Source organism: Sciurus carolinensis, chromosome 4 (assembly GCF_902686445.1).
Source record: "Sciurus carolinensis chromosome 4, mSciCar1.2, whole genome shotgun sequence".
NCBI classification, from domain to species: Eukaryota; Metazoa; Chordata; class Mammalia; order Rodentia; family Sciuridae; genus Sciurus; species Sciurus carolinensis.
This window is the reverse complement of record NC_062216.1, coordinates 10546287-10573876: the sequence shown is the minus strand read 5'-3', so window position 1 is coordinate 10573876 and position 27590 is coordinate 10546287. Positions and strand designations below refer to the sequence as shown.

Genomic DNA, 27590 nt, shown 5'->3' with positions numbered 1-27590 from the left:
TCTGAAGTGCCTCCAGCATGGCAGCATGGCTTTTGGTTTACTGTTTTCCTTGGTGGAGACAGCTGTAGTCTTCCACCTGGCTTTTCCCTCCATAAGAGCCCTCACTCCCAGGGCAGGGAACCAACATGGGGGTTCTGCCAGCTCTGTTTGTATCTATGCCACCTACACATCCTGGAACTGGATGTGGTGGGAAATCGCAGGGTGGATTTAGGGTCCACTGACCCCACTGTGAGCCAACAGGAGCTCCCCCATTCATTCCACCAATCTAGATGAAAGACCAGCCAACCTCCACAAGCCCTTACTCTGACTAGGGGGCACCGTGATGTTTTGGGTTCATCGGTTCAGAGCCAGGGTCCAGTAGTCCCTCCCAGTGTGGGTAAGCCATAACAAAGCCACTCCAGCAGCTCAGTCTCCTAACCTTTGCGTCCTTCCTCCACAGCATCCAGAGCAGGTCTGGCACTTGCAACCCGTTTACTAGGGGTCACCTTTTGGTCCATGCTTCAGACAGGTCCAACTCACCAACCAACCTGTTACAGTTCTTTCTAACTCCCTGGATGTCCCAACTGGCAAGGAGTGGACCCAGGACTCAAATCCAAGGCTGCTCAGATCCTTGAGTGACCTTCCACTCCAAAGTCACACATTCTGAAAGCCAGCAGGGGAACAAGACATGCTTTCCAGTACAGATGGCCCCATGTACTTACTTCAGTCAACTCTGGTCCTCTTTCCACCAAATTCTAACAAGGATTGACTTCTCCCAGGCAATTGTACCAGCGACTTGCCCTTAGATTCACATTGAAAAGAGTTCTAAACTGAATTCCCCTACACCAGGAATTTGAATGACTCCTTGAATCCATCCCCAGAATGGGTTTGTCTCTGTGAGAAAATTTAGCAGATCTTGGTTCTAGAGAATAGGGTAAGTAGGCACTGTAACCTGGTGATTCCAGAAGCTACAGCTGTATGTCTTGGCCCAATCACCCAGAGAGCACCAAGAGGTAGGTGGGGGACCTCAGGATCCCAGACAACTCTTCTCTCCACAAAACTCAGGCTTAGCACCAACCTTTCTCATCCTCTGGTTCTCTTTGACCATTTAGTTCCAAATCTGTGTTGACATCCTTTCATACCATTGAGCGTTTCTACTGCCACTAGGACTAATTTATTCTTTAGTTTTGATGAATGAGGTATACATAGAGAGATCCTGTTCACTCACTGTTGTTTTTTAGTTTTGCAGCTAAGCCAGGTACTGAGTCTTTTGATGGAAACTGAAACATTAATCCAGTACGTCACCTAAAATGTGTATCTGTGACCTCTAAGGAGCCATGTTCCAGTGAAGGCACCGGTCGATAGTTCTTATGGATGACAAAGCCCATCCACACACTTTGTTACATGTCAGCCTCACAATGACCCTGGTACAGTGCCCCCCACAACTGTGGTTTCAGCTGTTCACCGTCAATTGTAGCAACAACAACAAAAAAGGAAAATTTCTTATTTTGAGAGAGAGAAACCACAGTGATATGTTTTATCCTGGCATATTTGTTATAGTTGTCCTATTTTATTAGTTATTATTTTACTGTCTTCATGAGCCTGGTTTATAAACTGAACTTCACCATAGGCATAATTGTATGGGAAGAAACACAGTGTATATAGGTTTTGGTGGCATCCCTGGCAGGCTTGTAGAACATGCCCTCTGCAGAAAAGGGGGATTACTGTGCAGTAGAAAGGTAGATGTTGGTGTCTCTGTTTCGTAGGAAGGTAGGTGACAGCAGGGAGGAGGTGGTTGAGGAATGAGCTCAAGGTCACCGTGACCCCGCACTATAGTTCTTAGATGCACATATCCATTGCTCACCCAGAAAAGCAGATGAGGAGAGCTTGAGGCTACACATACCCCAAAACATTTCTGCTCAGGCCCTGCTGAGGTGCAGGGTGCTGGGCAGAATGGAGGAGGAGACAGTACCGAGGGTATGGACAGGAGAACGGCCTCGCAGACGTACAGTTGCTTCTGTGCTGACTGTGGCAGAGTTCTCGTCAGGGGGCCTCAGCCTCATCTGTTTGAGTCACATGTGACCTTTGGTTCAGGCTCTGAACAACTATTTAAATTGCGTCCATTGGCCAACAAACCTCCTGGTCCTTGAAGTCACCACATGTAAAATCTCCCAAGTCTAAAAAAAAAAAAAAAATTGGGGGGACATCATGCACATCCCATCCTGCAGGGACCTGGTCACTTATTCATTCCTCCACAGGCAGCCTCTGGGCTCCCTCCACCAGAGCTGAGCTGCTGACTGGAACCAAGGGAGAGGGTGACAGTGGCCTCGGGTGACAAGGGCAGTGCGGAGAGGAGTCTGGCTTCTCATTTGCGCTGGGTCTCTAGGCAGAATCACCCCATCTCTCTGGTCTCTGCTCTTTGTCACCTGTAAATGAAGGGGTAAGGCCACTTATCTCTGAGGCCTGTGCCAGCTTTAATCCCCGGCCTCCACTGACTCACCAAAACGCCTGTGGTGCTCCCAGGGTGTTCGCGCTTCTCTAGAGCTTTTCTCTCTTCCTACTCTGCAGGGTCGGGTCTGGGTCTGAGCTGGACAGAGTCTCTGCCAGGCCTATCCTTTGGGAATCGAAGACAAACCCATCACCTCTCATTAACCGAGCCACTCAGCCACCCGAGCACGTGGCTACTTTCAACTTCCTTTCTTCCACCACAGATAGGAATATCAATACCTGCCCTGCCTGTTCTCCCTGGGGTGTTTGTAAGGATCACTGGTAACTCTGAAAGGGTGTCCTAGTGTAGGGGATTGTTATGAAGCAAAAGTGCTTGAAGGCCCAGGCTCTTTGTCCTACTTAGAAATACCCAGCTGAGTGTGTGGCCTCCAAAAGGTACTCAAGCAATGTTTGCTTGATGAACAAATAAATGAAAATATGAACAAGGAATGGAAGCCAAGAGTGGTGGGGGTGGGGGGCAAAGCACGGATGGGTGACATTGGCAAGCGTTTCCTGTAGGCTCCCCCTCCACCCCACTGCCATACCCAAAGGGCCCAGGGTTTGCATTTGAGACAGGAAAGGCAAAGTGGTCCCATCTTTCTGTCGTTCAAGGAGGGAGCTATGGCCAGAGGTCAAGGAAGAAAGGATGGTACCCCTGGACCCAGTTTCTCTCTCCCCAGCCTGTGAAGCCACCGAGAGCTCTTCTCAGCACCTCAGCCTAAGGACTGAAGCCTTTTGTTGGGCTTCTCAGACTCTCTGCCCAGACTAGTCACTAGCCCACAGAATGCCTTGGGAGGAAAGCAGCCACAGATGCCAGGTAGCTTCAGAGAGCCCTTCCGCTGGGATCTCGGCCTTTGGTGTCTCTCGAGGGCTCTCAGAAAGATGCTTCGGCTTTTACCTTGCGGTTCTGGTTGCTCTTGATGGGAGGTTTAGTCTGCTACAAACTAGTCCATCAGGGCCGGAGCCCAAGTCCCTCAGCAGTTCTTCAGAGCTCCCTGGGAGACCACAGTCAGGAAAGAGAATCCCCGGAAGTGCCCAGGCCAATATTCTCATGAAACAGGAGCCGGAGCCCAGCCACTCAACATGCCAACTCCAGAGCTGGCACTCCCACCTGGGCCCCATGTCCAGGCCAGCGCACTTCCACTGGGGCCGTCCCCCATTTTCTAGTCCCTTCTACCCTGGTACGTGACTGTGAGAGGCACTGGGGCTCCTGCTGCCCATGCCCCACCCCACCCACGGTGGGCAGTGTCCGTATCTTGAGAAACTGGATTCTTCTGGCTACCCCTGTGTCCCCCTCCCACATGGAGTGCCGACCACAGAGCTGACCACCCTATTCATCTCAGACATGCAGTCACTTGTGGCTGGACCCTAATGGGCCTGACAGACTAATTACAGCCTGTGGCTTCCTGAGTGATTATGGGTCTCCCCAGGACTCGAGTGCTCTGGTCCCCTCTCCCAGCTCACACCTCAGCCACCATTGCTGGAGTTTCCTCCTCGGCCTGAAAAGTCTCCCCTCTGCTAAGAGCAGCAACTAACCCTCCCCTCCACCCCAACCTCACCCCGTTTCTTATCACTGGCTGGGTCAGGGGCACCTGTCCTGGAGAGGGCCTTGGCCAGCCTCCAGCTTTCCTTCCCCCTGTGATAACTGCAGGTCGTTGGCTTTGTCCCCAGACAGACCAGGTCCCACGCTTTACAATTCTCATACCCATGCTGTCCAGAGGGGCAGCAGGGGTCCGGGGGACTCTGGAGCCCTCTCCCTCCTCCAGGAAGCTCCCAGACCGGTCGGCCTGGCCCTGGGAGACGGGAGTCACTGCCACAGTGATGAGGGGCATGGGGGAGACAGCAGGGTGTGGGGAGGACCCTGGGCCTCAAAGCCTCTCAGGCCCGGGCGGCATCCTAGCTTCACAACCAACTGGTTGGTGATCTCAGGCAGGTTGCCACCTGGGCACAGTGGTTTACCACCCGTAAAGTGACAACAGCAACCTGACGCCAGCCACACAGCAGGCTGAGTTGACAGATGTTGACAAATGTTAGCTACTGTCAGGACCCTTCCTGCCCGTGTCTGTAGCACAGGCCCCCATCAGGAGCCCCCACAGATGCCCAGCCCTGACAACCTCCCTCCACTTGGTCTCCTGCTGCCTGGGACCCACCTCAGTCTGGGTTCTCAGAAATGGGGTCAGAGGGGGCAGCTGTGGCTGGGCAATCCAAACCTGGGGCAATAAAATGAGCACTGCGCCCGAGACTTCTGCCCAAAGGTCCAGCGGGAGTGCATGGGCAGTTGGTTCCTCAGCCAAAGATAGCATGGAACTGCCTGGAAAGAGGAGCCAAAGAGGCGCTGGCCCTGGGGAGAGGGGGCTTGTGTCTCTGCCTTTGCTCCTCTGCTGCTGGTATGGGGACCTTTAAAAGCCCTCATGCCCAAGCCACTATGTCCCTTGGACCAGAGAGGAGAGGTCACCTACCAAAAATGGTGGCACCAGAAGGAATGGGTCCCAGGGAGAACAGGAGAGGATGTCAGCTGGTCCTGGGGAAGGGCAAGGCATCCTTGTCAAGATGAGACTGCTCAGGCTGGAGATGGGGCTGTGGCCGCTCCCACCCAGAGGTCAAGGGCAGAGAGAGTGGAGAACCACGGAGCTGGGGGCAGGCCTAGGGGAATCTCAGTTCCCAGAGTAGGCAGAGGACAAACCCAAAGGAGCCATTGTGGAGGAGCAGGGTCAGAGGCAGGGAAGAGTGCCCAGACAGAGAGGGAAGGGTAGAGGGAGGGGACAGAGAGCTCCAGGGGGCACATGCAGACTGTTCAGTGACCCTCAGTTGCATTGACTCAATTGTGTGAAGTTGTATGAAGTGCAACACAATTGTGCTACGTTATATTAAGTGTAACTTAATTGTGTGTATTAAGTGCAACTCATCTGAGAGTCTCGACTGCATTAAGTGCAATTCTCAATTGCAGTCTGAGTTTTGGAATGGGGAGGGACTTGCCCAGTGTCGCCTAACCACCCACACAGCTTCATGGGCCTCTCTCCTCTGAATGGCTTTCTGCTTTTCTAACTGGTCCAGGTGCCAGGAGGAGAGGTAAGATGAAGACAGCTGCCGTGGCTTTGCCCGTTGCCAGCAGGGCCTGATGAGATGAGGGAGGCAGCCCTTCAAGGGCGTCAAGCCCAGGGGCTTGCTGGGCACCAAAGGGCAGGTCCTGCCTCCTGTCCTCTCCAAATCGAGATGGGTGCCATCTCCTGCCAGCTGCCCCCACCCCCCAACCAACCAACAACTGAATCTAAGCCTCTGCTGCTGACATGCCACGTGAGCCAGCCATGCAGGGCCACATCCCCGTGGTGGGATGAGAACAGATGGGAAGGTCTGCATCGGCTCTGGGGGCTGGCTCTGTCCGGGCTCTGCTTTCCACTATAGGTCATAATAGGGACAGTGTTCACCAGTGCCGTTCCACACAGAAACACTCTGAGGAGGATGCAGAAGAGGACACTGCAGAGGCCGGGAGCACAGAAGGTGGAGGCGGCAGGCTGCAGGCCACATCCTCCAGGAAGAAGGGGCCCTGATGCCACAGAACTGGATTTTAGCAACACGGAGAGTTCCCAGCTCCCAGCACACAGCACCCCTTCCGCAACCTGGCTTCTGCTTTCCCCTCAGGGGGCCTTGGGGATATCCCTTCACCTCTCCGGACTGTGGTTGACTCCTCTGTTAAATGAAAGATTTGGACTAGATTCCATTTAGTTGGAGGATTTATATTACATGATAACATAAATAGATCCAAATATATTCTACTGTCATGTGTAACTAAAAAGAACCAATTTTAAAAAAAACTATAGGATTCCATTGCAAAGCATTTAATACAGGAACAGAGTTCTCATGGAACCTCAGAATTCACAGCCCCCATCAACCCTACCCCTGACCCCTGCACAGACCACCAAAGACCCAGATCTGCCCTGGGCCCTGGGCTAGTGATGGCGAAGCTGTTGCTCTCCGTGGATGCCATCCTCATGAGGTCAGACGTTTCTCTTTGTGCTCCTGGGGCATTCTAACAGGCCTGGCAGAGTGACAGTCACTTTCTGCTGTGTCCTTAGGGCGGAATAGCTCTGAGAGGTGTCAACTCTTCAGCTGGGAGAGCATGTGGTCCTCTCACCCCTGGCATGGACGCACCTTAGGTGTGGCTCCATAGGAAGCCATGTGTCCTTCCTCCCCAGGTCCCAACCCAGAGCCAGCCCTCTAGCAGGGGTCCACAGCTGCCTGGTGCACCGCCCTCCTCCGGCGTATTACCGAGTCTTCTTGACTGCACACCAGGCTCTGAGCCTAGGGAGGCGCATGGGTCTTGGCCTTCCCTCACTGTCTTTCTGGGGCTCCAGAGTCTAGTAGTGCCCACCAGATGGGCCCCGGGCATTGGCTTTCACTGTACTGTGGTTTCTTTCTGTGTGTCAGCTGAAAGATCCAGAAAGCAGTGGCCTCGACAGCTCAGAGGAGAGGCTGGAGGTTCAGGGCGGGCTTCCTGGAGGAACAGCCTCTTGGCTGTCACTCTGTGTCCTCACTCACTCTGGGACACTTCCGCTCCTCGCGCCTTACTCTCCTGGCCTTCTCCTCCATGTGACCAGACTCCAGCCCTTTTCTAGTTACCTGAGAGGTCATGGAGGTGGGTCAGGGGGTAGGGACATCAGGTGTAAACCACGAGGAGGTGTAGAAGGCCAGACCAGCCTCCAGAGCTGGACAGACAATCCCAGATCACCTTGGCCTTTACCCAGCACAATCTGGCTCTCAGGGTCCCCAGGTGGGGAGCCTGTGTGGAGCTGCAGGCGGGCCTGGAAATCAGAGCACAGGCCCCGTGCTGGTCGCTGGCACGTGTTGTGCACAGACATGGCTGTTACCGGCACCCGCCAACAGTGGAGACATCGGCCTGAATGCCAGAGGTGGCAGCCCGGCTGGGCTTCTTCCAACCCTCTCTGTCACTGTGCTCTGCCCTGTTTGTGGGAAGCTTTGTGAAGACAGCTCCTTATGACTGACTTGTCCCCTCTTCTCTTCCTTCCTAGGTGTCCCCGGCCCTCCAGGACCAAGAGGACTCAAAGGAGATGCAGGCACAAAAGGATCTCTTGGTGGCAGAGGACCGAAAGGAGACCCTGGCAGCTTGGGCCCCCCAGGACCCCAGGGTCCTCAGGGGCAGCCTGGGGAGCCTGGACCTGCTGGAGAAAGGGGGCCAGAGGGCCCACGAGGCTTCCCTGGCCTCAAAGGCTCCAAGGGCAGCTTTGGCAATGGAGGGCCAAGGGGACAGCCAGGCCCCAAAGGGGATGTGGGACCCCCAGGACCAGAGGGGCCTCTGGGGTCTCCAGGGCCTTCTGGGCCTCAGGGAAAACCAGGAATTGCAGGGAAGACAGGGTCACCAGGCCAGCGGGGAGCTATGGGGCCTAAGGGTGAACCAGGGATCCAGGGTCCCCCTGGCCTACCTGGGCCCCCCGGCCCACCAGGAAGTCAGAGCCGCTACTGAGAAGGGTCCGTGGCTCAGACATCACCACACAGAAGGGGAAGAGAGCTCAGGGCAGCTCAAAAGCCACAGAAGATTGTGGTCCTTTGATTCCGATGTAGGGGTGTTCCCCAGAGCTGATGCTGCAGTTTTGGGCTCCCCAAAGTGACTCTACCATAGGGAAGCAGCCCCTGCACATACAAACACACACTCACACGCATACACACACACACACACACACACACACACACACACACATTTCCCTGCTGGCCAGGGGCCCGACGGGGTCTCCCTGGCTAGGCAGGAGGACAGGGCAGAGAACCCCTCTCCTGTGACTGAGCCTGCCAGGGAGTGTGGCTAACTTAGGAAGAAGGTCCGAATCCATCTGAATGGTGACCAGCTCCCGTCTTTCCAGTGTCTTCACATTCCCGCTACCCAGTTTCCTGGGGCTCCCCCTGGTCGAAAAGACCCAGGAAATGCTTTGTGAGGCATTATAATTAAAACTCCAGGGGCGCGGGGCTTGGCGATAGGAGGCCCCTCCCCATCGTCACAGGGACAGTCATCAGGATGCTGTCTCACCTTGCACAGGCCCTGGGACCCTGCCCAGGCTGGCATCTTCAGTCCCTGCGCACAGTGCCCCTGAAAAGATGGATTGTCTAGAAAACTCCCATGTCAGTCTTGCCTCAGGCCTCAGCTAGAGAGGGAAGGCAGAGGCAGGCAAAGCCACCCCTGCTCCCCGCAAGGCTGGTGTGCCCTGTTCCTATAGAGCACACCACACTGTGGTGGCTAGGGACCAGGCTGCAGGAGGGCCCACCTGATAACAGTGTGACTCTCACCCCCGCCTCCTGCTGCCTCCTGCCCCCAGCTGCGCATCGACTTAGAAGTGCTGGGCACTGGGACTCTGAAGGCCGAGTCTTCTCTGAATAAGCAGTGAGTGGACTGGGCGTGGGAAGAGCCTGGACATCTACGGGTGGCTCCTTTGACATCGCCCCATGTCCTCCATCAACTTTCTGCACACACTGGCAGAAGGGGATGCCGGCAGTTGGTCAAACTCACTGTAAAGGCCCCCACCCCCACCACGTCATGTCAAGCAGATTCCGACAGCCCTGGTGGGGCATGGAGCTGTCTCCTCCCCAACATCGCCTCAGAGATCTGCCCTCTTCCTGTTCAAAGCCTTAATGACACCGTCCTTTAATACAGATGTGCAACTGGTTTGTACCCCCGGCCCCCCACCACTGCCATGTAATTCTCCTGTCTACGTATGATAATACCACACAACATGATATTACTGACCCATTAAAGAGCTGTTTCCAGAAGGGAGCTGTCTTCTAGTTCTTTCTGCCCAACCTGGGGGCATGATCTTTCAGGGCTTTGCCTCATATTGATCTTTGAAGGGTCCCACTGGGAACCTGGGTCTAAACCCCTGGTCCCTTGTTCTAGAAGTGCTGAGCTTTGCTTGGAGTTCCCAGTGGTTTTTGGAGCGCCACCCCCAGAGGGCAGGAACCAGGCAGTGTTATGAGGCGCAAATTAAGAACAGACCGACCACCACTGAGAAGTCCAAATTTGAGAGTCTTTATTAAGCTGGCCAGCTGACTGTCTTACACAATGCCCCAAAAAATGGCTATTGGGAGAACAGCCCCGACCACAGGGTTGTAGGGGTTTTTATACCAAAAATCACATCAATCATAAGTGTCTGTTGCTATGATTTAAAATTACAAACTAACATCATGAGATCATCGACAGAGGGGGAAGTGGGTCAAACTGACCCTTACCTAGGTACAAACTAAAGAATGGTTGTCAATATCCACACAATTACCATTTACATGGTACATTGGTTACTACATAGGAGTTGCCATTGTATATTATTAAACATGTCACGCTAAGTAACTGATGATGAGCACAGAGACGGGGTGTTCCCATGGGAGAAGCTTATCTCCTACATAACATGGAGTCTCAGAGCAAAATGGAGTCTGTTTAGTCATTTCCCTTAGAGTCTGGCCTGTAACATTCTCATGGAGTCAGATCTGTCAGCCCGTCACAGCAGGGGTCAGTGAGCCCTGTGAGTCTTGCAGCATGACCCTGTTGTTCTTTGGCTAAGATGAAATTGGAAAGTTGAACAGTCCTGGACACCTGAGGGATACCTCATCCTTGCCCCTCTTGTCTCTAAGACAAAAGGAGAGAGAACAGAAAAGAAGGAAGAGACTAGACCAGACCTGTCCCAAGAGACCCGGGCCACAGGTTCTGCAGGAACAGAGGTCAGCTAGGCCCCTGGAAGTCAGCCAGGCCTGCTCCAGGAAGACTTGTAAGCATAGTAACCTCACTCACTCATTCACTCGCAGAACATGGCCTAGTGCCAGCCCAGGGCACTGGTTCACTTTTTTTGAGGGGGAGGGGTGCTTCAGAGGAAGTAACAGAAGTACAGAAGAACAGGGATGAGGCCGAATAGGGCCACTATACAGAGGTCTCCTGCCCCCTCACCATCTGTGCAGCATGAAGGCCCCTCCCACCAGCACCTGAGATGTGTGGGGCACTGAGCTAGGTGCTTTGAGGGTCCTGGGGTGAGTGAGGCCTGAAGCCCACTCATCCTAGGGGAGAGGAGCACACAGTGAACTCAGTTTTCTGCCTAGAGCAGGATGGAGAACAGGCCAGGGCTGCTGGGTGGAGGGACTCCTGGGGCAAGTCTGGCAGGTGAGACCGGGAGATGCAGGAAGGTTACACCCAGCTGGTGGCACAAGAACAAGCGGAACGTGCCTGTGGATTCAGCTCACAGCCCTAAGCAAACCTCCAGGGAACTCGAATTACTGGTTGTCGGGTAGACGGAGAATTCTTCCAGGAGGAGCAGGAAACACTCCAGGGTGAGGACCAGCCAAAGTCCTAGAGTCAAACTCCCCACGCAAGCTAGATCTAGGGTCAGATCCACTGGCCAAGTCTGGGATCAGGAGACACAAGACCACAAGTTACAGAACAATAGATCTGAGAACATAAGAGCAAAGACAAGAAAAACTCATGAGACTGGACAGTTGCCACAAACTAGTCCCTGGCTGTGTGGCTTGATCTAAGGACACAGGTCAGAGGAAGACACTGAGCACACCCATGCAGTCACAGGGGGCCCCTCAAGCTTCATAGAGGAAGTAAAGAAGGAATTCCTGGGGTGACCACAGCAAGTGAACTCCAGGCTGCTGAAACTGAAGTCATCTGAGCCCATGGGTAGCAGGAGGAAAGCCATAAGCATTGAATGCTGTTCTCTTTACCCCAGACAACTTGCTGGTCTCTCATCTGTCTGTCCATAGCCACTGATCTCCATGCACCTGTCCCTTTCTTGTGCCCAGCAGCTTCTGTTTGCACAAGGCCCAATGGAACAGGGCACTATTCACCACCAGTGGACCTGGCCCTTAATTACCGATTCCCAGTTCCTAGGGGGAAGTCCCATTTTTAGCCCCTGACCAGTGTTGCCCCTGATGCTATGAGCTAAAGACACAAAGGGGAAGAAGGAGGTAGTAGCACAGGTGGTAAAATGAGAGACACAATAGCAAGAGAGACTGTGGGCAAGTCGGCAAGGAAATCATGTGGCACCTTAGAAACAGGGCAACGTCAACAGTCACAGAGAAGTCCCGTGGAGGCACTAAAACACAGCAGAACCCGTTTCAGTAACTCATTCAGTCTTCTCTGATTGATAATATACCTGCTGTGATTATCCCTACTATGCAGATGAGGAAACTGAGTTTTGGAGAGATTCATGACTTCCCACAGTCACAGAGATAATGACTCCTTCGATGTATCTGTGCTCAAACGCAGCCTTGGGCAAGTGACTTAACCACTTATGTTTGTTTCTTCCCATGAGATCCGAGGGACTTGGTTTGCTCAGGCTGCCCTAACAAAACACTACAGATGGCACGACTTGAACAACAGAGCTTCATTTTCTTACAGTTCTAGAGGCCAGGATGTTCAGAACCAAGGTGCCAGGTCTTCCTGGTTTGCAGATAGCCACCTTCTCACTGTGTCCTTACATGGCAGCAGGCAAACTTCTTCTTCTTACAAGGCCACCCTCCTATCAGATTATGACTTCACTTAACCTTAATTACTTACTCCTAAAGACCATATCCCCAGATAACTGGGGGTTAGGGCTTCACCATAGGAATCTTTCAGGACAGAAGTCAACCCATAGCACCTGGAAATGGTTGGCCCTCCATAAACATCAGCCATTGTCCCAAGGGTACTCATTCCGTGACTGTGAAGCTTCTTGAATCGCAGTGAGCACTGCCACTGTCCTCTGCAGATGAGGGCCCCTGTACACCCCCGTTCCCAAATGACCCCTGTACTGTGAGAGCCAGGAGAGACCTGGTGAGTCAGGCCTCACACCTTTGCTCAAGTGAGAAGGCGAAGCCTTCGGAAGGTCGAGGTGCTCCTGACACCCAAGGCGTGAGCACAGGCTCCTGGTTCCTGGGCTCTGCAGATTCTCGTGTCTCTGGCTCCTCCACCACTCCAGTTCTCAGCCACCTCCCGGTGGGTCAGAACCATTCAACGACTCCTGCTGAACCCTCCCCAGGAAGTGTCCACCCGCCCCAGCCCTCCCTCTGTCCCAGATCATCATGTAGTGTGGTCATTTATGGGTGCCACTGAAACTCCATAGAGCTGACCGTGGGGCGTAAGGCGTGGGCAGTCAGAACCATTCAGCCTGAAGCAAACTCCATGAATCAATAGGTTCATAAATCTTTCGAGATGGATCTGACCTGCCTCACAGTGGAGAATTAGTGGTCCATAATGGAGGTCCCTCAGTGGACATGGAAGCAGGAGAGGTCTTATTTCTGCCCTGCTGGGCCCTTCATCTTTGTGGGACTGCAGACCCAGCACTGGCCCTCTCAGACATTTAGTTTCTTCATCAGAGAACAGAGAGTGGGCCAGTCTTGACTCCACTGGGCCAGCATGCTGCACGCTCTGTCCTGTGACTCTAACACTTTTAACTGAGCATTCTTCCTCCTGCTCAGCTTGGTTGCTTTCCTGGAACTTGCCAGGGCCAAGGCAATAAAGTCTGAACCCAAACTGAAAGGCGACAGCTAGTGGAATTTCAGTCACTGGATTAGAAGCACAGACTCTGTCGTTGGGGTGGTTTTAATCCCCACCAGATTTGCAAAACCTTGAAGTCACTCCTGAGCCTCCTCAGGAGAGCAAGGAGCTTCCTGGAAGCTGGAAGCCTGGACTATGGCCTCCAGGCACCTCTAAAAATCCTGGGCCCACCCATTCACTTCGCCCCAGCTACCTCACCATTCCTCCTTGCCTGCAGTGCAGGATGGAGCTGGGCAAACCTCCTGACCTTCCTCCAGCTCCTCTCCCCAGGGCCAGGGCTGAGCTGGCAACTTCTGCTGTGCCAGCCTTGGATACACCTGTCAAAATAGAGTCATAGGAGGAGAGAACAGGGAGCTGAAAAACATGATCTGACCACACTGAACTTTCCAGTAAGGCTGGGCTGGGCTGAGCTGGGAAAGGCCAGCCATTCCGGAAAGCCTCATTTTAACCATGCTAGAGCACTTTCCTGGAGATAGTGCTCGACCTACAAAAACCCAGGTCGCCTTTTCCTGCCCAGTCCTTTTGTTGTGTTTTGAACACTTGCAAGTGTGAAGTTCTGTGCTTGGTGTGGTCAGGGTACAAAAGCTGGTGGAGAAGGGGCCACTTGATGGGTATGACCACCCAAGAGACTGTAAAGATACAGAGTGTGCATCTCCAGCAGGACCCACTGATTCAGAAGGGCAGAGATGGGGTGGGGTGGGAAATGTGCACTTTAAGCAAGTTCCCCAGGGAATTCAGATGCCCCATAAATTTGAGAACCACAGATACAGGAGACAAAGAAAGGGACATACTGGATTTTGATCTACGTGTATTATCTCTTTTAATCTTCACAAGCAAAGTGCACTTGCACATTATAGGTCAGAAAACCAAGGCTCAGAAAGGCTGTCATTTGCTCAAGGCCACACAGATGTCAAGTGGATTTGAACCCACAATTTAGGGAAGTTGCATATACTGAGCTACCTTTTACAAAATGGAGGGATTGGAAAGTCATTGAGTCCTGTGTTTGTACCTGAGAAAGTTGAAATCCACAAAAGAGGACTTGTCCAAGGTCCCAGAGCAAGTGGATGACAAAGTTGTGACAAGGTCCCAAGTAAAGAACTGTCAGTGTTGACGAACACCAAGAGACAGAGCAGTGTGGGAGAAGAGACAGGAGTGTGCCTCACCAGGAGAGCTGAAGCCTTCTCAAAGGAAGCCAGGTGCTTCCTTCAGGTGACATCCACTCCCTTCTTCTAGACATAGAAGTGTTTAACATCTTAATAGACAGCGTGAGGATCCTACTGAATTTGTTCTCTCATCCACAAATAGTGAGCTTCCCCTGGCTGCCACGTGCTGCAGCAGGCACAGGAGAGTGGAGCTCCAAAGTCTCCTCAGCTTCCTGCCCAGAGCTGCTTTCCAAACTGCCACACAGAGAGGTGGACCCATATAAGGAGCAGCGGTCTCATGGGTGTAGAATAGAAATCGGGGGTTCCAAGGCACCTGGAATTGGGTTCTGGACAAGGTACAGGACAGGAGAAGTTATGCAGAGAATGAGCTCAAAAATCCACAAAGACTTCCCCTAGATTCTATGGGTAGGGCAAGGATGTGACAGACCCAATACCTCATTTCTCTTTCTTACACACGTTTCTATTTCTTCTTGCACAGGGTGCACTTCTGTGTGGCACTTTGGAAGGAAACCCACCCACACCTGGGGGCCCTTACTCTATGCTTAAGACTGTGCTAAGCACTTGACATGCACATGATATTATCTAATTTCATGTACTGACACTACTTGTCCTCTGTTCAGAAAGCTCCTCCGTCACCTGGTAAGCTCTGAGGACCCCTTCAAGACCCAGATCACATGCTGCCTTTCATGGAGACCTCCCTGGTGCAGACCCGGGATGGCCCTCCTCTGAGCTCTCAGGGACCTCTGTCACCTGGGCACTGGGCAGCTGTGACGTATCCGCCTGCACAGCCTCAGGAGTGTCTCAGGAAAGGTTCTGGCCTCACCAGTCACTTGGGCCAGGCCTGAAGGTGCCTCAGGAATGTTTACCTAATTCATTTGGATTGAGAAAAAAGTTCCCCAAAATATGCAAGTGAAACCCATTCCCAGGAAAAGCAACATGACCAACAGTTAGATCTTTGAGAAAACAAATAAAGATTATAAAACCCTAGCTAAACTGATGGGCGGGGGGGTGGAAGAATAAACAATATTAGCGATGAAAGAGAGGATATTGCTATGGACCCTATAGACAATAAAAGATATTAAAGAATATTGGGAATAGTGTTATGTCACCAAATGCAGCAGCCTAGATGCACAACAAACAAAACCTGTAGAAACTCATACAATAAGTGACAGAAATCTCCATAGCCCTATGAATATTTTAAAAATTGAATTCATAGTTTAAAACTTTTCCCTAAAGAAAACTCTAGGCCTAGAATGTTTCATTAATAATTTATTTCAAACATTCAAAGAACAAATAATGTTGATCTTATCCAAACTCTTTCAAAAGAGAAACAGGAAAATATAATCAGATAAAATCATAGATCAATAATTCTCACAAATATAAAGCAAAGATTCTTAACAGATTGAATTAGCAGACATAGAAAATCAAATTTGGCCATACATAAAGAAGGCAAGGCATTGTGATTAAGTGGGGTTCACCATAGGAATGTCAAGTTAGTTGACCATCTTAAAAATCAATCATATATATACAATTAAGGAGAAAACCCAGTTTATCATCTTGATAGTTAGAGAAAATGTGATTCAGATTCAGCAACATTTTGTAATTAAAACTCTCAGCAAACTGTGAATCAAAGGCAACTTCAAACTAAAAATAAAATCATCCAACTGATGTCATACAGTAATCCCTCCTTATCCTTGGGGGACCCCCAAGGATGCCTAAAATAGCAGATCGTGCCAAACCCTGGAGATACTATGTTCTTTCCTATCTGTACACACACAAAATTAACGCTTTTGCATCTTAACTAAACACTTACACATTGTGGTCATAACTTTTACAGTTTGAGGTGTGACAGCAAAACTATCATGAATTCATTTTTCCTTTTTCACAATTTAATGGGAAGAAGAAGATTCATTCATACTTCCTTGGAACTTAGCTATCTCTTCATACAATTTTACTTTTTTCACCATCTCACTTAATGAAAGCATTTTAGGGATTCTCTTTGGTGTACCCAAATTGCTGGCATCACTACTCTCATGCTTCGGGACCATTATTAACTAGAACAAGGACTACTTAAACACAAGCACCGCAACACCATGACGGTTCCTGTGACAACTGAGACAGTACTAAATGACTAACGGGAGAGTAGAATATGCAGCATGGACACACTGGACCAAAGGACGATTCCCGTCCCAGCAGGACACAGCATGATGGCATGAAATTTCATCACACTTCTCAGAATGGTGTGCAATCTAAAATTTGTGAATTGTTTATTTCTGGTATTTTCTGTTGAATATTTTCAAGCTTCAGCTGACAGAGGATAACGGAAACCTCAAGAAAAAAACATGAATAAAGGAGAACTACTGTTCTTAAAGATGGAAGACCAAATGCCTTATGTCCAAAATTAGAAACAATGCAAGAGTGTGGCCTTTTCCAATTCATTTCCAATGAATTTCCAAAAACATTTCTACTTTTACTACAGCATAAATTTTGGTCAAGGTCATAGGATACAAGATCTATATATAAAAGTCAATTTTATCTGTATACACTAGCTATAACAAATTAAGAAATAAAATTCAAGAAATGTCATCTACAAGAGCCCCAAAGAAGATAAAATACTTGGGAATAAATTTAAAAACACTTTTGTAAAATGTATACCTCTAAAATTATAAACATAGCTAAGAAGATTTTTTAAAGAGCAGAATAGAGAAGGACTATGTTCATGAACTGGAAGACTCAATATTATACAGATAAATGTTTTCACCCAAATTGATTGTTATGGTTTAGATGTGAGGTATCTCCCAAAAGCTCATGTGTGAGACAATGCAAGAATGTTTAGAGATGAAATGATTCAATTTTAAGAGTTGTCACCTAATCAGTAGATATGGATTAACTGGGTGGTAACTGTAGGCAGGGAGGGTGCGGCTAGAGGAAGTGGGTCACTGGGACATGACTTTAAGGTTTATGTTTCGCTCCTGGTAAGCAGAGCTCTCTCTCTTCTTCCTGATTGCCATGTCCTGAGCTGCCTTCCTCCACCACGCCTCCCACCATAATGTTCTACCTCACCTTGGGCCCAGAGCTGTGGAGTCAGCTGACTATGGACTGGACCTCTGAAACCATGAGCCAAAATAAACATTTTTCTCTCTAGATTGTTCTTGTTAGGTCTTTTGTTCACAGTGATTAAAAACCTAACTAAAACATTTATCAATGAAATCCCAACCAAATTTATAGGGCATTTTTTAAAAGAAATTAAGAAGTTGATGTCAGTGCAAAGGTCACAGAATAGCAAAAAGAAAAATAAAATGCCTTGAAGAAGGAATTAATTTGGAGGACTTATATTGCCTGATTTCAATGATAACTATAAAGATACTATAATCAAGACAGTTTGTATTATAACAGGACTTAGAGGCTGCTTTTGCTATAGTTACTCTTCACTTGGGCCTGCAAATATAAAAAAACTTTGTATCTCTGTCTGCCTCAATTTTATATCTGTCTGCTTTGCTCTGAGTCACCTTGGATTCCAATGACCACAGGCATGATAGATGAACATCTCATGGTGAGTCAAAACTACCCCCCAGGCAACAGCAACAAGACCCCACTAGACCTATTCAGAGACAATGATCAACCAAACCACAGTTGAACCCTGGCTGCTTGACGATGCATATTTCTGGTCTTCCTTATCTGTATAATCTGGAAGCTCATATCAGGGCCCCTGAAGACAGGGCTGGAAATGCTGGTCTCCTCTGTCTTCCTGGTATGGCCACACTGATTAAGTTCCTATCTTGCTTTCAACATTACTTGGATTTTGGGGTGAGTGGCTAGACCTAATTTGTTGGGATCCCCAGAGTCAGGCCTCTGAACTAGGACTCCAGTAATAGCACTGGCATAAAGGGAGATTAATAGACAAATAAAACAGAACAGAAAAAAAAAAAAAAAAAACAGAATAGAATCTAAGCTGAACTTAATATTCAATTGTCAACTGAATGTATAAAAAGGCACCAAAAGAAATTAATGGGGAAAAGAAAGATTCTTCAAATATCAGGCTAAAATAATTACATATACATAATAATTACATATACATATATATGTATATAAATAAAATAATTACATATATATATATATGAGAAAATATATCTTGACCCCTATCTCATACAATCCAAAAAATTTTTTGAGATGGATTAAGACCTATATATAAAAGCCAAGACTAGAAAGCTTCTATAATAAAATATCATGACCTTGAGGTGGCAAAGATTTTTTTAACTCAAACAAGAAAAGCATTAGCCATAAAAGAAAAAACTGATTAACTGGATTTCATCAAAATTAAAATCTTCTAGGGCTAGTGGTCTAGCTTAGGATAGAGCCCTTGCCTAGCTGGTATAAAACCCTGGGTTCCAACCCCAGAACTTCAAGTTAATTAATTAATTAGTCAATTAAATTGCTCATTAAGACATCTATTTAAGTAAATGATAAGATATGTTACCCATTGGGAGATGATCTTTGACAAATAATTTATAAATAAAATATATAAATATCTCTTATGACTGAGTAATAAACAATTCACAATAATAAGTGAAACATGAGGCTCAGTGGTAGAGAGCTTGCCTAGTATGTGTGGGGCACTGGGTTTGATTCTCAGCAGCACATAGAAATAAATGAATAAAATAAAGGTAATGTGTCCATCTACATCTAAAAAAATAGATTAAATAGCTTAAATAAATATTTCACAAAAAAATGTATTAGCCTGTAAAAAGATGCCCCATATCACTAGTGATCAGAAAAATGCAAATTAAAAGCACGACACCTGTAGTAGAATGGTTAAAATTAAGAAGACTTCCCATCACTATTGGCTTCAAAGATTCATGGAGCAACTGAAACCCTCACACGCAGCTGGTGGGGCTGTGAAAATCACAGAACCACTTTGGAAAGCAGTTTGGTAGTTCCTTTAAAATTAAATATATACCTCCCATGTGGTCCAGCCATTCCATTCCTAGGAATGTATCCAAGAGAAATAAAAACATATATGCAGAAAGTACTTGTATGAAAATAATCATAGATGAATCATTCACAAGAGCCCAACTATAAACAAACCACGTGTCCACCATCGGCTGAGTGGATACACAGGCAGCAATGCAGCCGCACAATGGAACAGCACCTGAAGATGAAAAGAAATGAATAATGCTGAACACACAAAAATACTGAAGAACTTGGAAAAATTAATGCTGACTGAAAGAAGTCAAACGAGAAAGAGTACCTCCACTTGTGTGAAGTTCTAGAACAGGCAGTACTAATCTAGAGGGGTAGAAGTAAGGTCAGTGGTTACCTGGGTAGAAGTGGGTGTGAGAGACATAAAGGGGCACCACGAGGTGTTCTCTATCCTGATGTGTCAAGACTCGCCAAATAATACACTTAAAAGATGTGCATGTTGTAGTGTGTGTGTTGTACATCATAAAGCTGAATCCTAAAAGACAAAACTAGGATAGCCAGCACTGTGGCACATGCCCTAATTCCAGTGACTTGGGAGGCTAAGTTTGAGGTCAGCCTCAGCAACTGAGAAAGACCCTAAACAACTTAGTGAAATCCTGTCTCAAAATTTAAAAAAATTTAAAAAGACAACTAGGTTACCATATTTTACTCACTAGAATAATTAAAATCTGAAAGACTTAAAATGTTAAATGTTAGTAAGGATTTTCTTGGTACAAGGGTAAACTGGAAACACTTTTTTAGAAAACTGCTTGGTTTCTTATAAAGACAAATACACACCTACCATAGGACTCAACTTTTCCACTCCTACATACTTGCCTGAGAGAAATAAGACCATATTACACAAAAAATCCTGTATAAAACATTCACAGCAACTTTAATCATAATTGCCAAAACCTGGAAACAGCCTGTGTATCCATGGACAGGAAAATGTGTAAATAAACTGTGCTACTTACATGCAGTAGAACGTTGAGAGAGAGAAAGAGGAGGCAGAAGCGGGAAGGAGAGGGGAGAGGAGAAAGTCAAAAGAGAAGCAAAAGAGGAAGTTTAAGAAAGCTCTAATGAAGAGAAGAAACCAAACAAAAAAGAATACGTGTAATATGATTCCATTGATACTGAAGTTTAGAAAAGGCAAGACTATGATGCTAAGATCAGAAGAGTCCTGGCCTGGTGCTGAGCGGGAAAAGCAAGGGTTGGTGGAGAAAACCCCGGGAGCTTGTGTCGCCCGGAGGTGCCTCTGTGTGGACAGATGTGTGATTGATTCACGCGGTGTACGCCTTGGGTGAACCCCCAAAGCCCGATGGTCTGTGCACTTCATTGGATGTGAATTAAAACTCATTTCTTTAAAAAGTCATCAAAATAGAAATTCACTTCCCCAAACTCACTAATCAAAAAAAGAAATATAACAGAAGAAATATAACAGATTTTTAGAAGAACAAAAGAAATCATAATAGATTTTTTAAATATAGGAAATATCTTCTAAGTCTTTTGTAATGAAAAGACTATATGTCAGGTGTTTAGGAGTGTGGCGGAGGCGAGACTTGGAGAGAAAATTAAATCTGTATGTTAGACAAAGACAAAGGCAAAAATTAATGAGCTATGTGTCCAGCTAAGTACACAGAACACACAGGAAGAAAATAGAAAGAAGGATCCAACGGAGGGTGGAGATTAAGAAAATGGGAAGGAGAAAGTCTGGAACAGAAGGATCCACAAAGTCAAAAGCTGGCTCTTTTGAAAGACTGAGAAAACGATAAAACTTAGGCAGTGTTGATCAAGAAAAGTAAAAGAAGCCTGAACAGAGACTGTTAGTATGGAAAAGGTGACAGAAAGAGGAAATATTTTGAAAACTTGATGCCAATAACTTTGAAAACTTAGATGGAACAAACAAATTCATAGGAAAATATAACTCACCAAATTCACTCAAGAAGTAAAAAACCTGAAGAGTCTGAAACCATGAAAGAAATTGAATCAGTGGTTTAAAATATTCCCCCAAGAAAAATAGCAGGCCCACACTGAAAGAACTTACAGGAAAGTTCTACCAAAACACTCAAAGGCCACGCTCCGATCCAACAGAAACTCTTCAGGAGGACAGAAGAAGTAGGGAGCACGCCCAACTCATTCTCTGAGGATTGAAAGGAAAAAAAAAAGAACTCAGTTACCAAAAACCAGAAAATAGATAAATAGATGCAAAAAGCGAATTTAATAAATTAATCATCCATTCACAGTTTTTTAAAACATTTTATCAAACCAGAATAAAGGGGAACTTTTAGATGTAATATGTAGTATCTACCCCCAAAGCCTACAACAAACCTCTCTCCTAAAGGTGAAGTTTGAAAGTGTTCATTTAAGAGTATCAGACGCTGCGTGCCTCCCAAGAGAACCCAAGAGAAAATAGACCCATGAGAGGAAGACCTGTCAGAAAAGAAAAAAGAAAGAAAAGAAAATTGACCCAAAATGTCTAGATCTATCTAAATCTACCATCCCATCCAGTTTGCAGGTAACAGATCCAAAGAGAGAACTATGTTAAACATCTTCATGATACTGAGATGTTGGCGAATCTAGAATGACTCAGTTTCTTCAGTAAATAAAAGGAATTGGGGGGGAAGCAGGAAGAACTTTGGATTTGCTTTAAAATACTCTGTGGAGGAAGATAAGATAGATAAGATTGGCAGAATATTACTAATTGCTAAACTGGGTGATGGCTGCCTGGAGAGTCATTGTCTCGTCCACTTATCTTTGGGTATGTTTGGAGTCTTCCATAAGAAAACCTCTAAAGACACACACACAAAAATAATGGTGATGACAACAGTAAAGGTTATTTTGAAAAGAAGGAGGAAGAGTGAGGCTTCTTTGTTTGCCATCAGGGGGTCTCCTAGGAGGACTAGGCTTCTGGTCAAGTCTCTCCGGCCCACAGCTTGGGCCTGACCCTCTTCTTCCTCCCAGAATTCCCTTTCTCTTTGTTACTGCCAACATAGCTCAAACGCCACCTATCAGACAGCTGTGGGATTGGTTTACCAAGCACCCACTCCCCCTTCAGGTGAAACCTATGGATAAACACCTTTAATCACATCATGTTATCCTTTGGATAAACACCTTTAATCACATCATGTGGTTCCACAGGGCTGACCTCACCACCCACATCCCCCCAGAAGTGGGCAAGTGACTCAAGCTGGCCAGTGACTGCAGGGATGGGCACACGGCCTGGGTCAGACCCAGGAGCCAAAGAACATCAGCTCCTGGACTTGCTGGAAATATTAGGAAAGATGCACTTTTTCCTCTGAACCAGTTGCTACTTCAGAAGGCTATAAGCCAGGAGTTCTTGTGGTCTTTTGCCTAATTGTGAGAGAAGACACTGCCCAAGCAAGAAACCACCATGAGACAGCAAAGATACCAAGCCTGGTGACAGCATTCGTCTGCACACAGCCACACGCCCCTCCACACCAGCCTCCCTTCTCCATCCTCCCGTGTATTGGTTAATACAGGACGCTTGTGTTAGGCAGCTTTTCACTGCTGGGACCAAAATATCTGGCAAGAACAACTTAGAATGTAGTGTCACACCCAGAGTCAAGGTAACAGAATCATTGTTTATTAGGATTCAAATAGATTATAGAAGGCAGCATCTATTTTGTGCAGTTTTTAGGGGCCTTGGAAATAAAAAGCTATGATTTGCAAAAATACAACATTCCAAAGGATTGAATAATATCTACATTTAAAGACACTTTTTATTAAAGTTTAGGAGAACTAAAAGATTCTATCTCTTTAAATTAGTGTGTAATTGTTTTTCTCCTCCTATCTATTCAGACATGACACAAGGCCCATAACAAAGAGGTTTTCCATATTTGAGGTGGCTCCCAGTTATGCTCAACACTTCCTCCAGATGTCTGATTGTCTCATCAATTTCATCGCTCATAATTTGAGATTGAAGTGGTGAGCTCATGTTCTCTGTAAGGTATTAGACACTGGAGAGGTTCATCCTCATTTAAACCTGGACTGTAGTTGGAGCAGCGATAAAGACGACAAAGGAGCCAACTCTATAGTTCTCAGGACCTTCGGTGCCTGATTTTATGGGCTGGAATATCTTTCTTTCCTTTATTTATTTGAAATAATTAGTCTAGTGATTACAAAACAGTCATAAATTTTTAAAGGTTTTTAAGTCCTTTATGTAACATTTGGATAATGTGATACTGTCTCTTTGAAGCACCCTGTAAACCTTTTAGAGATCTGAAGTTGCGTCTTGTGGACAATTGTGAGTGTTTATGCCATCGGTGTGTCTGTGCTGGACAAATCAATCTATAATCTACAGCAGTACGTCCTGTTCACCAGTGCCCTCAGGGGAATAAGAATACAATGCTATTATGATTAAGTTGTAAACCTATGCACATTCCTTGCATTTCGGGCAACTTTACGAAGAAGAAGAAGAAGAAGGCGGAGGAGGAGGAGGAGGAGGAGAAGAGAAGAAGAAGAAGAAGAAGAAGAAGAAGAAGAAGAAGAAGAAGAAGAAGAAAAGAAACTGATTTTTATTAATAATAAACACGTAGTAAAATGTGTTTGTGATTTTGTGCCCATTTAATTTACTGTAAGGTGGGAGGGGGAATGGCTGGTTTCACCATTTCAGATCTGTGTTGTCTAAGAGTATTAATGCTTTAATCAAGCAAAGAAATGAAGGTTTTTTTAAATCTGTATGTAATTGTTTTAAAAGCACCCATGTTAAAAGAAAATACTGTGCAATGAAGAAACCAGTTTAGGCATTTGCTATAAACTGAATTATTCCAAAAGAATAATCTATAAAAGCCCTGTAAATTCCTTTAAAATGATATCAGGACAGTCTGACCAATTTTTTAAAAATATACTTCCTTTTATGTGTTCAATTAAAAAAAAGAAGAAGAAGAAGAAGAAGAACAACAACAACAACAACAACTTGGAGAAGGAAAAGTCTATGCGGAGCTCACGGGTTCAGAGGCTCAGTACAAGGTATCTGACTCCATAGCTCTGGGCCTGAACCACAGCAGCACATCATGGTAGAAGGCACACGGAGGAAAGCTGCTCAGCTGGTGGTGGCCAAGAAGCACAGAAAGAGCAGCCAGGGACAAGACATGGTCCCTAAGAGCACACCCCAAGTGACATGCTCCCTCCAGTCTCGCCCCACCTACCTATAGTCACCACCTGGTGATCCATCAAGTCATTAATCCATCGAAGGGCCTAGGCCACGATGAGGCCGCAGCTCTCAGAACCCATCTTCTCACCTCTGACACTGCTACGTTGCTCCATGCGTCAGCTCTCTGGAGACATTTTCAAATCCAAATCATAACAACCTTTGCTTGAAAGAAGAGGTAAGGGCAGGAGAAAAGACAGAAGAAGAGAGAGAAGAGGGAGAGAACGAAAAAGAGAGAGTGAGAAAGACAAAGCAGGGGGGAGAGAGAGAGAGAGAGAAACCCTGGTGATGATGATGGTCATGACGATGAGGATGCAATGAGAAAGAGACAGAGACAGTGGAGAGAGTCAGCAGGAAGGAGGGAAGGAGGCTGAGGACGCATCCTCCTCAGGATCCAGAACGGGACGACAGGGGCCTGGTGCCACCATTGCATCCAGCGCTGAACTGGAGGCCCATTCACTTCTCTAAAGACAAAAAGCGAGTCGTAGAAGGCAGAGAGGGGCTGGCGGGGCGTGCTTTACTTTCCATCTCTTGTTTTCTACAATGTTGTGTTAATTCAGTCAACATCCTTTATTTTGCCATTTGTCTTTTTTTAAAAAAATTGGCGCCTGATAACTAACCATAGCAGTGGGAATCACTGGGCCACGCGTGTGCCAGCGCATCACGGCTGCATCCTCCCCAACCCAACCCTCCTCCTGCCCGGTATTATTTTAATTAGAGCATTACAGCTGTATATAGAAGCTGTGTCCGAGGTCATCCATCTGCACATGGACATGGCATTTGTTGGATTCCATTTCCCAGGACTCCCCCAGCCTCCTCTCCACCCCACTGTCCATTCCCTTGTTCTATTTTGTTAGTCTCCCTTCTATTTTCATAAGACCCCATTTTTAAAAATCCCTTTCTCTCTCTGTAATTTCCACATATGAGAAGAAACACTTGACCCTTGACCTTCGCCTCTCCCAGGAACTGAGCCCACTTGGCCTCCAAGTCTATGAGCCGGCTCCTCTCTCGCCCACCCACCTCCACCATAACTCAGGGGACAGTTCCTCCCCCTTCCCTGCTGGAGCCTAGAAGCAGAGCAAGGCAGAGCTGGAGCGGGCAGAGAAGGCATTCCATCCTTGGTGTCTAGATTTGAACCTCAGCCTGACCCGTGGACAGCTCTCCGAGTCTGGCTTTCCTCCCTGTAACGAGAGGTAATGGCTCCCCCCCCAGGGGCTGTGCAGAGATTTAATTCAAGTGACACCAGTGCGCATACTTCCCGGCACCCTCTGGCCTTTCCATTGCTTCCTGCTCCTGTTCTCCATCCAGCAGCCAGAATCCTTTCTCTGTTTGCTTGCAGCATAAATCACATCACTGCTTTTCTGTGTTAAAAGCTCTGTGACAGTTTCCCTCACACTTTAGACTAAAACCCAAACTGTTTTACGAGACTCATGGACCCAGCTTCCTTCCCCCACCTCTCTGCTCTCCTGCGTATCGCTCCCTCCCCCAGAAACATCGCCTTCCTGATCTTCCTCAAGCAGGCCTGGCAGGTTCCAATCTCAGGGAACACCCGGGGAATTTCACAGTCTCCCGCGGTCTTCCCGGCCTTCATCTGTATGAGCTGTCTCCTTCCTTCTCTTCAGAACTACTCAAAAGTCACTCCCTCCTCCCGGGGACTTCTCAGATCACTCTTTCTCCAAGAGGGGAGAAATAAATAGCCCAGGGTTGGTTGGTTAGGCTGTGTTGGCCAGTATTTCACGCTTACTGCTGGCAGCCCAGTAATCTGCTGAAGACCCCTGAGGACGGCACTGTGCTACCTACGGTGATCTCTGCCTTTCAGACAGGGAGGAAGTGCTCAGCCTGCCTGAGCTGAAACAAGCTCATGTCCAAGCTGGACATAGCCCTGGGCAGGTGGTCTCAGGGGAGCCCATCCAGGGCCACCCTTCAGAACATCTGGGCTAGCCATCAAGCCGCCGTCTCTCAGCCTCATATTCTGTCTTCTGCTCTGGGCCTGCTTTCTGACGCAGGGCTGGGATTCTCCTCTCACCCAGCCTCATTGCTCTCACCCGCCAGGCTCTGCCTGTGGGAAAGAGACCGCAATCCCAGAGGAGAAGGCCTCCAATCCACTTGCTCTGGCATGGGCTCCTGAGAGCATCCCAGCCTCCCCTCACTGTGTAATGGCAGCAGTGATCCCTTCCCATAGTAGCAACTGAATCCCACCTAAAGTCTCTCTGCAAGGCCTCTGCCTTCTTGCACACCCTCCCGTGTTGGAGACCTCAGTACCGAATGGCCCCTTCTCTGAGATCAGACTCCAGCAACAGCTGAGCCTCCTCTTCCAGCATCTGAGTTTCAGCTCCACGACCCCTCCTCCGAGTTTCTGAGTTTGAGTCACTGGGTCTCTTGCCTAGTTCCTGTGGCCCCAAGGTGCAGCTACCACCTCCATGACATCAGGTTTGCTTCTCTCCTTGGGACAACCTTGTGCCTGCCAACAATCCTTTCTATTAAATTTTCTTTCTATTAAGGTTTCTGCTCCTGGCGGAACCCTGAATGGGACAGCAGCCCAGGAGGCAAAGAATGCGCTGTCAGAACACCCCGTCGAGACAGGCCAAGTGGGCCAGAGGATGCCCACCTAAGACAGCAAGGAGAAGCACAGGAGAACTAGGAATCTGGAAGGCTTCTCGAGGGTCCAGGAGGATAGGGCAGGATAGTATACACGGTCCAAGAAGCTTTCATTTATTCAGAAATACACATTAAATGGCCCCTATGGTTCAGGTATTCTAACTAAAAATGATAGAGCTGGATTTCACAATGGGTCTTTGTAGCTGTAACCAGCAGCTTGTGTGGGGCTCGTACTCTATTCTTACTTCATCCACAGGAGGGAATGTGTTGTTGTCATGACTGATGGTCATGATGACATGCTGAGGAAGGAGGGAAAGTGAAGAAAGAAAGGACACAAATAACGGGAAGAGACAGCCAAACTCCTTGGTATCAACCCCAAAAGTGCTTTCAAAAACAATCATCTCTCCCTCACCTGCACATGTGTGTGCATGAGTGTGTGTGTTGTTAACTCTTCTTCCTTACTCAGTTGTGTGGTAGGGAGAGAGGCCAGCAGTCCAGAGAGAACAAAGTTCCAGAACCTCAGAGACCTGGAGAGGAGACAGGAATCTATATGGTTAGATGCAGTAGAGACAGCTGCAGGGGAATTCAGGTAAGGATACACTTAAATCAGCCTAGGAAGGGAGACCTTACCTGTAAATTCGACATATAATGTAGATGAGGTAGGCCGCCCAGGGCTGCTAGGGGGCTGCCATATTCTATTTCTTGACCTGGTGAA

General features: G+C 47.7%; 1 protein-coding gene and 1 long non-coding RNA gene across 4 annotated transcripts in view; one reads left to right on the top strand and one right to left on the bottom strand.

The window, feature by feature from the left end:
- The window catches only part of Scara3 (scavenger receptor class A member 3), a 34318-nt gene extending 25083 nt beyond the window's left edge, over positions 1 to 9235 (top strand). For both annotated transcript variants that reach the window (XM_047549228.1, XM_047549227.1), the window contains one exon: positions 7494 to 9235. In XM_047549228.1, the coding sequence (XP_047405184.1) occupies positions 7494 to 7945 (452 nt within the window). In that variant the 3' untranslated portion in view covers positions 7946 to 9235. The remainder of the gene's footprint in view (positions 1 to 7493) is intronic.
- Positions 9236 to 18382: 9147 nt separating this feature from the next.
- Positions 18383 to 27359, bottom strand: LOC124981954 (uncharacterized). 2 transcript variants are annotated; one of them, XR_007108142.1, is made up of 4 exons: positions 27288 to 27359; positions 24276 to 24437; positions 21152 to 21247; positions 18383 to 19297 (listed from the first exon to the last, which is right to left on the bottom strand). It is a non-coding gene; the product is annotated as an uncharacterized LOC124981954 (long non-coding RNA). The 2 variants fall into 2 exon arrangements; XR_007108143.1 differs by lacking the exon at positions 18383 to 19297 and adding an exon at positions 21034 to 21070.
- Between the last annotated feature and the right edge of the window lie 231 nt (positions 27360 to 27590).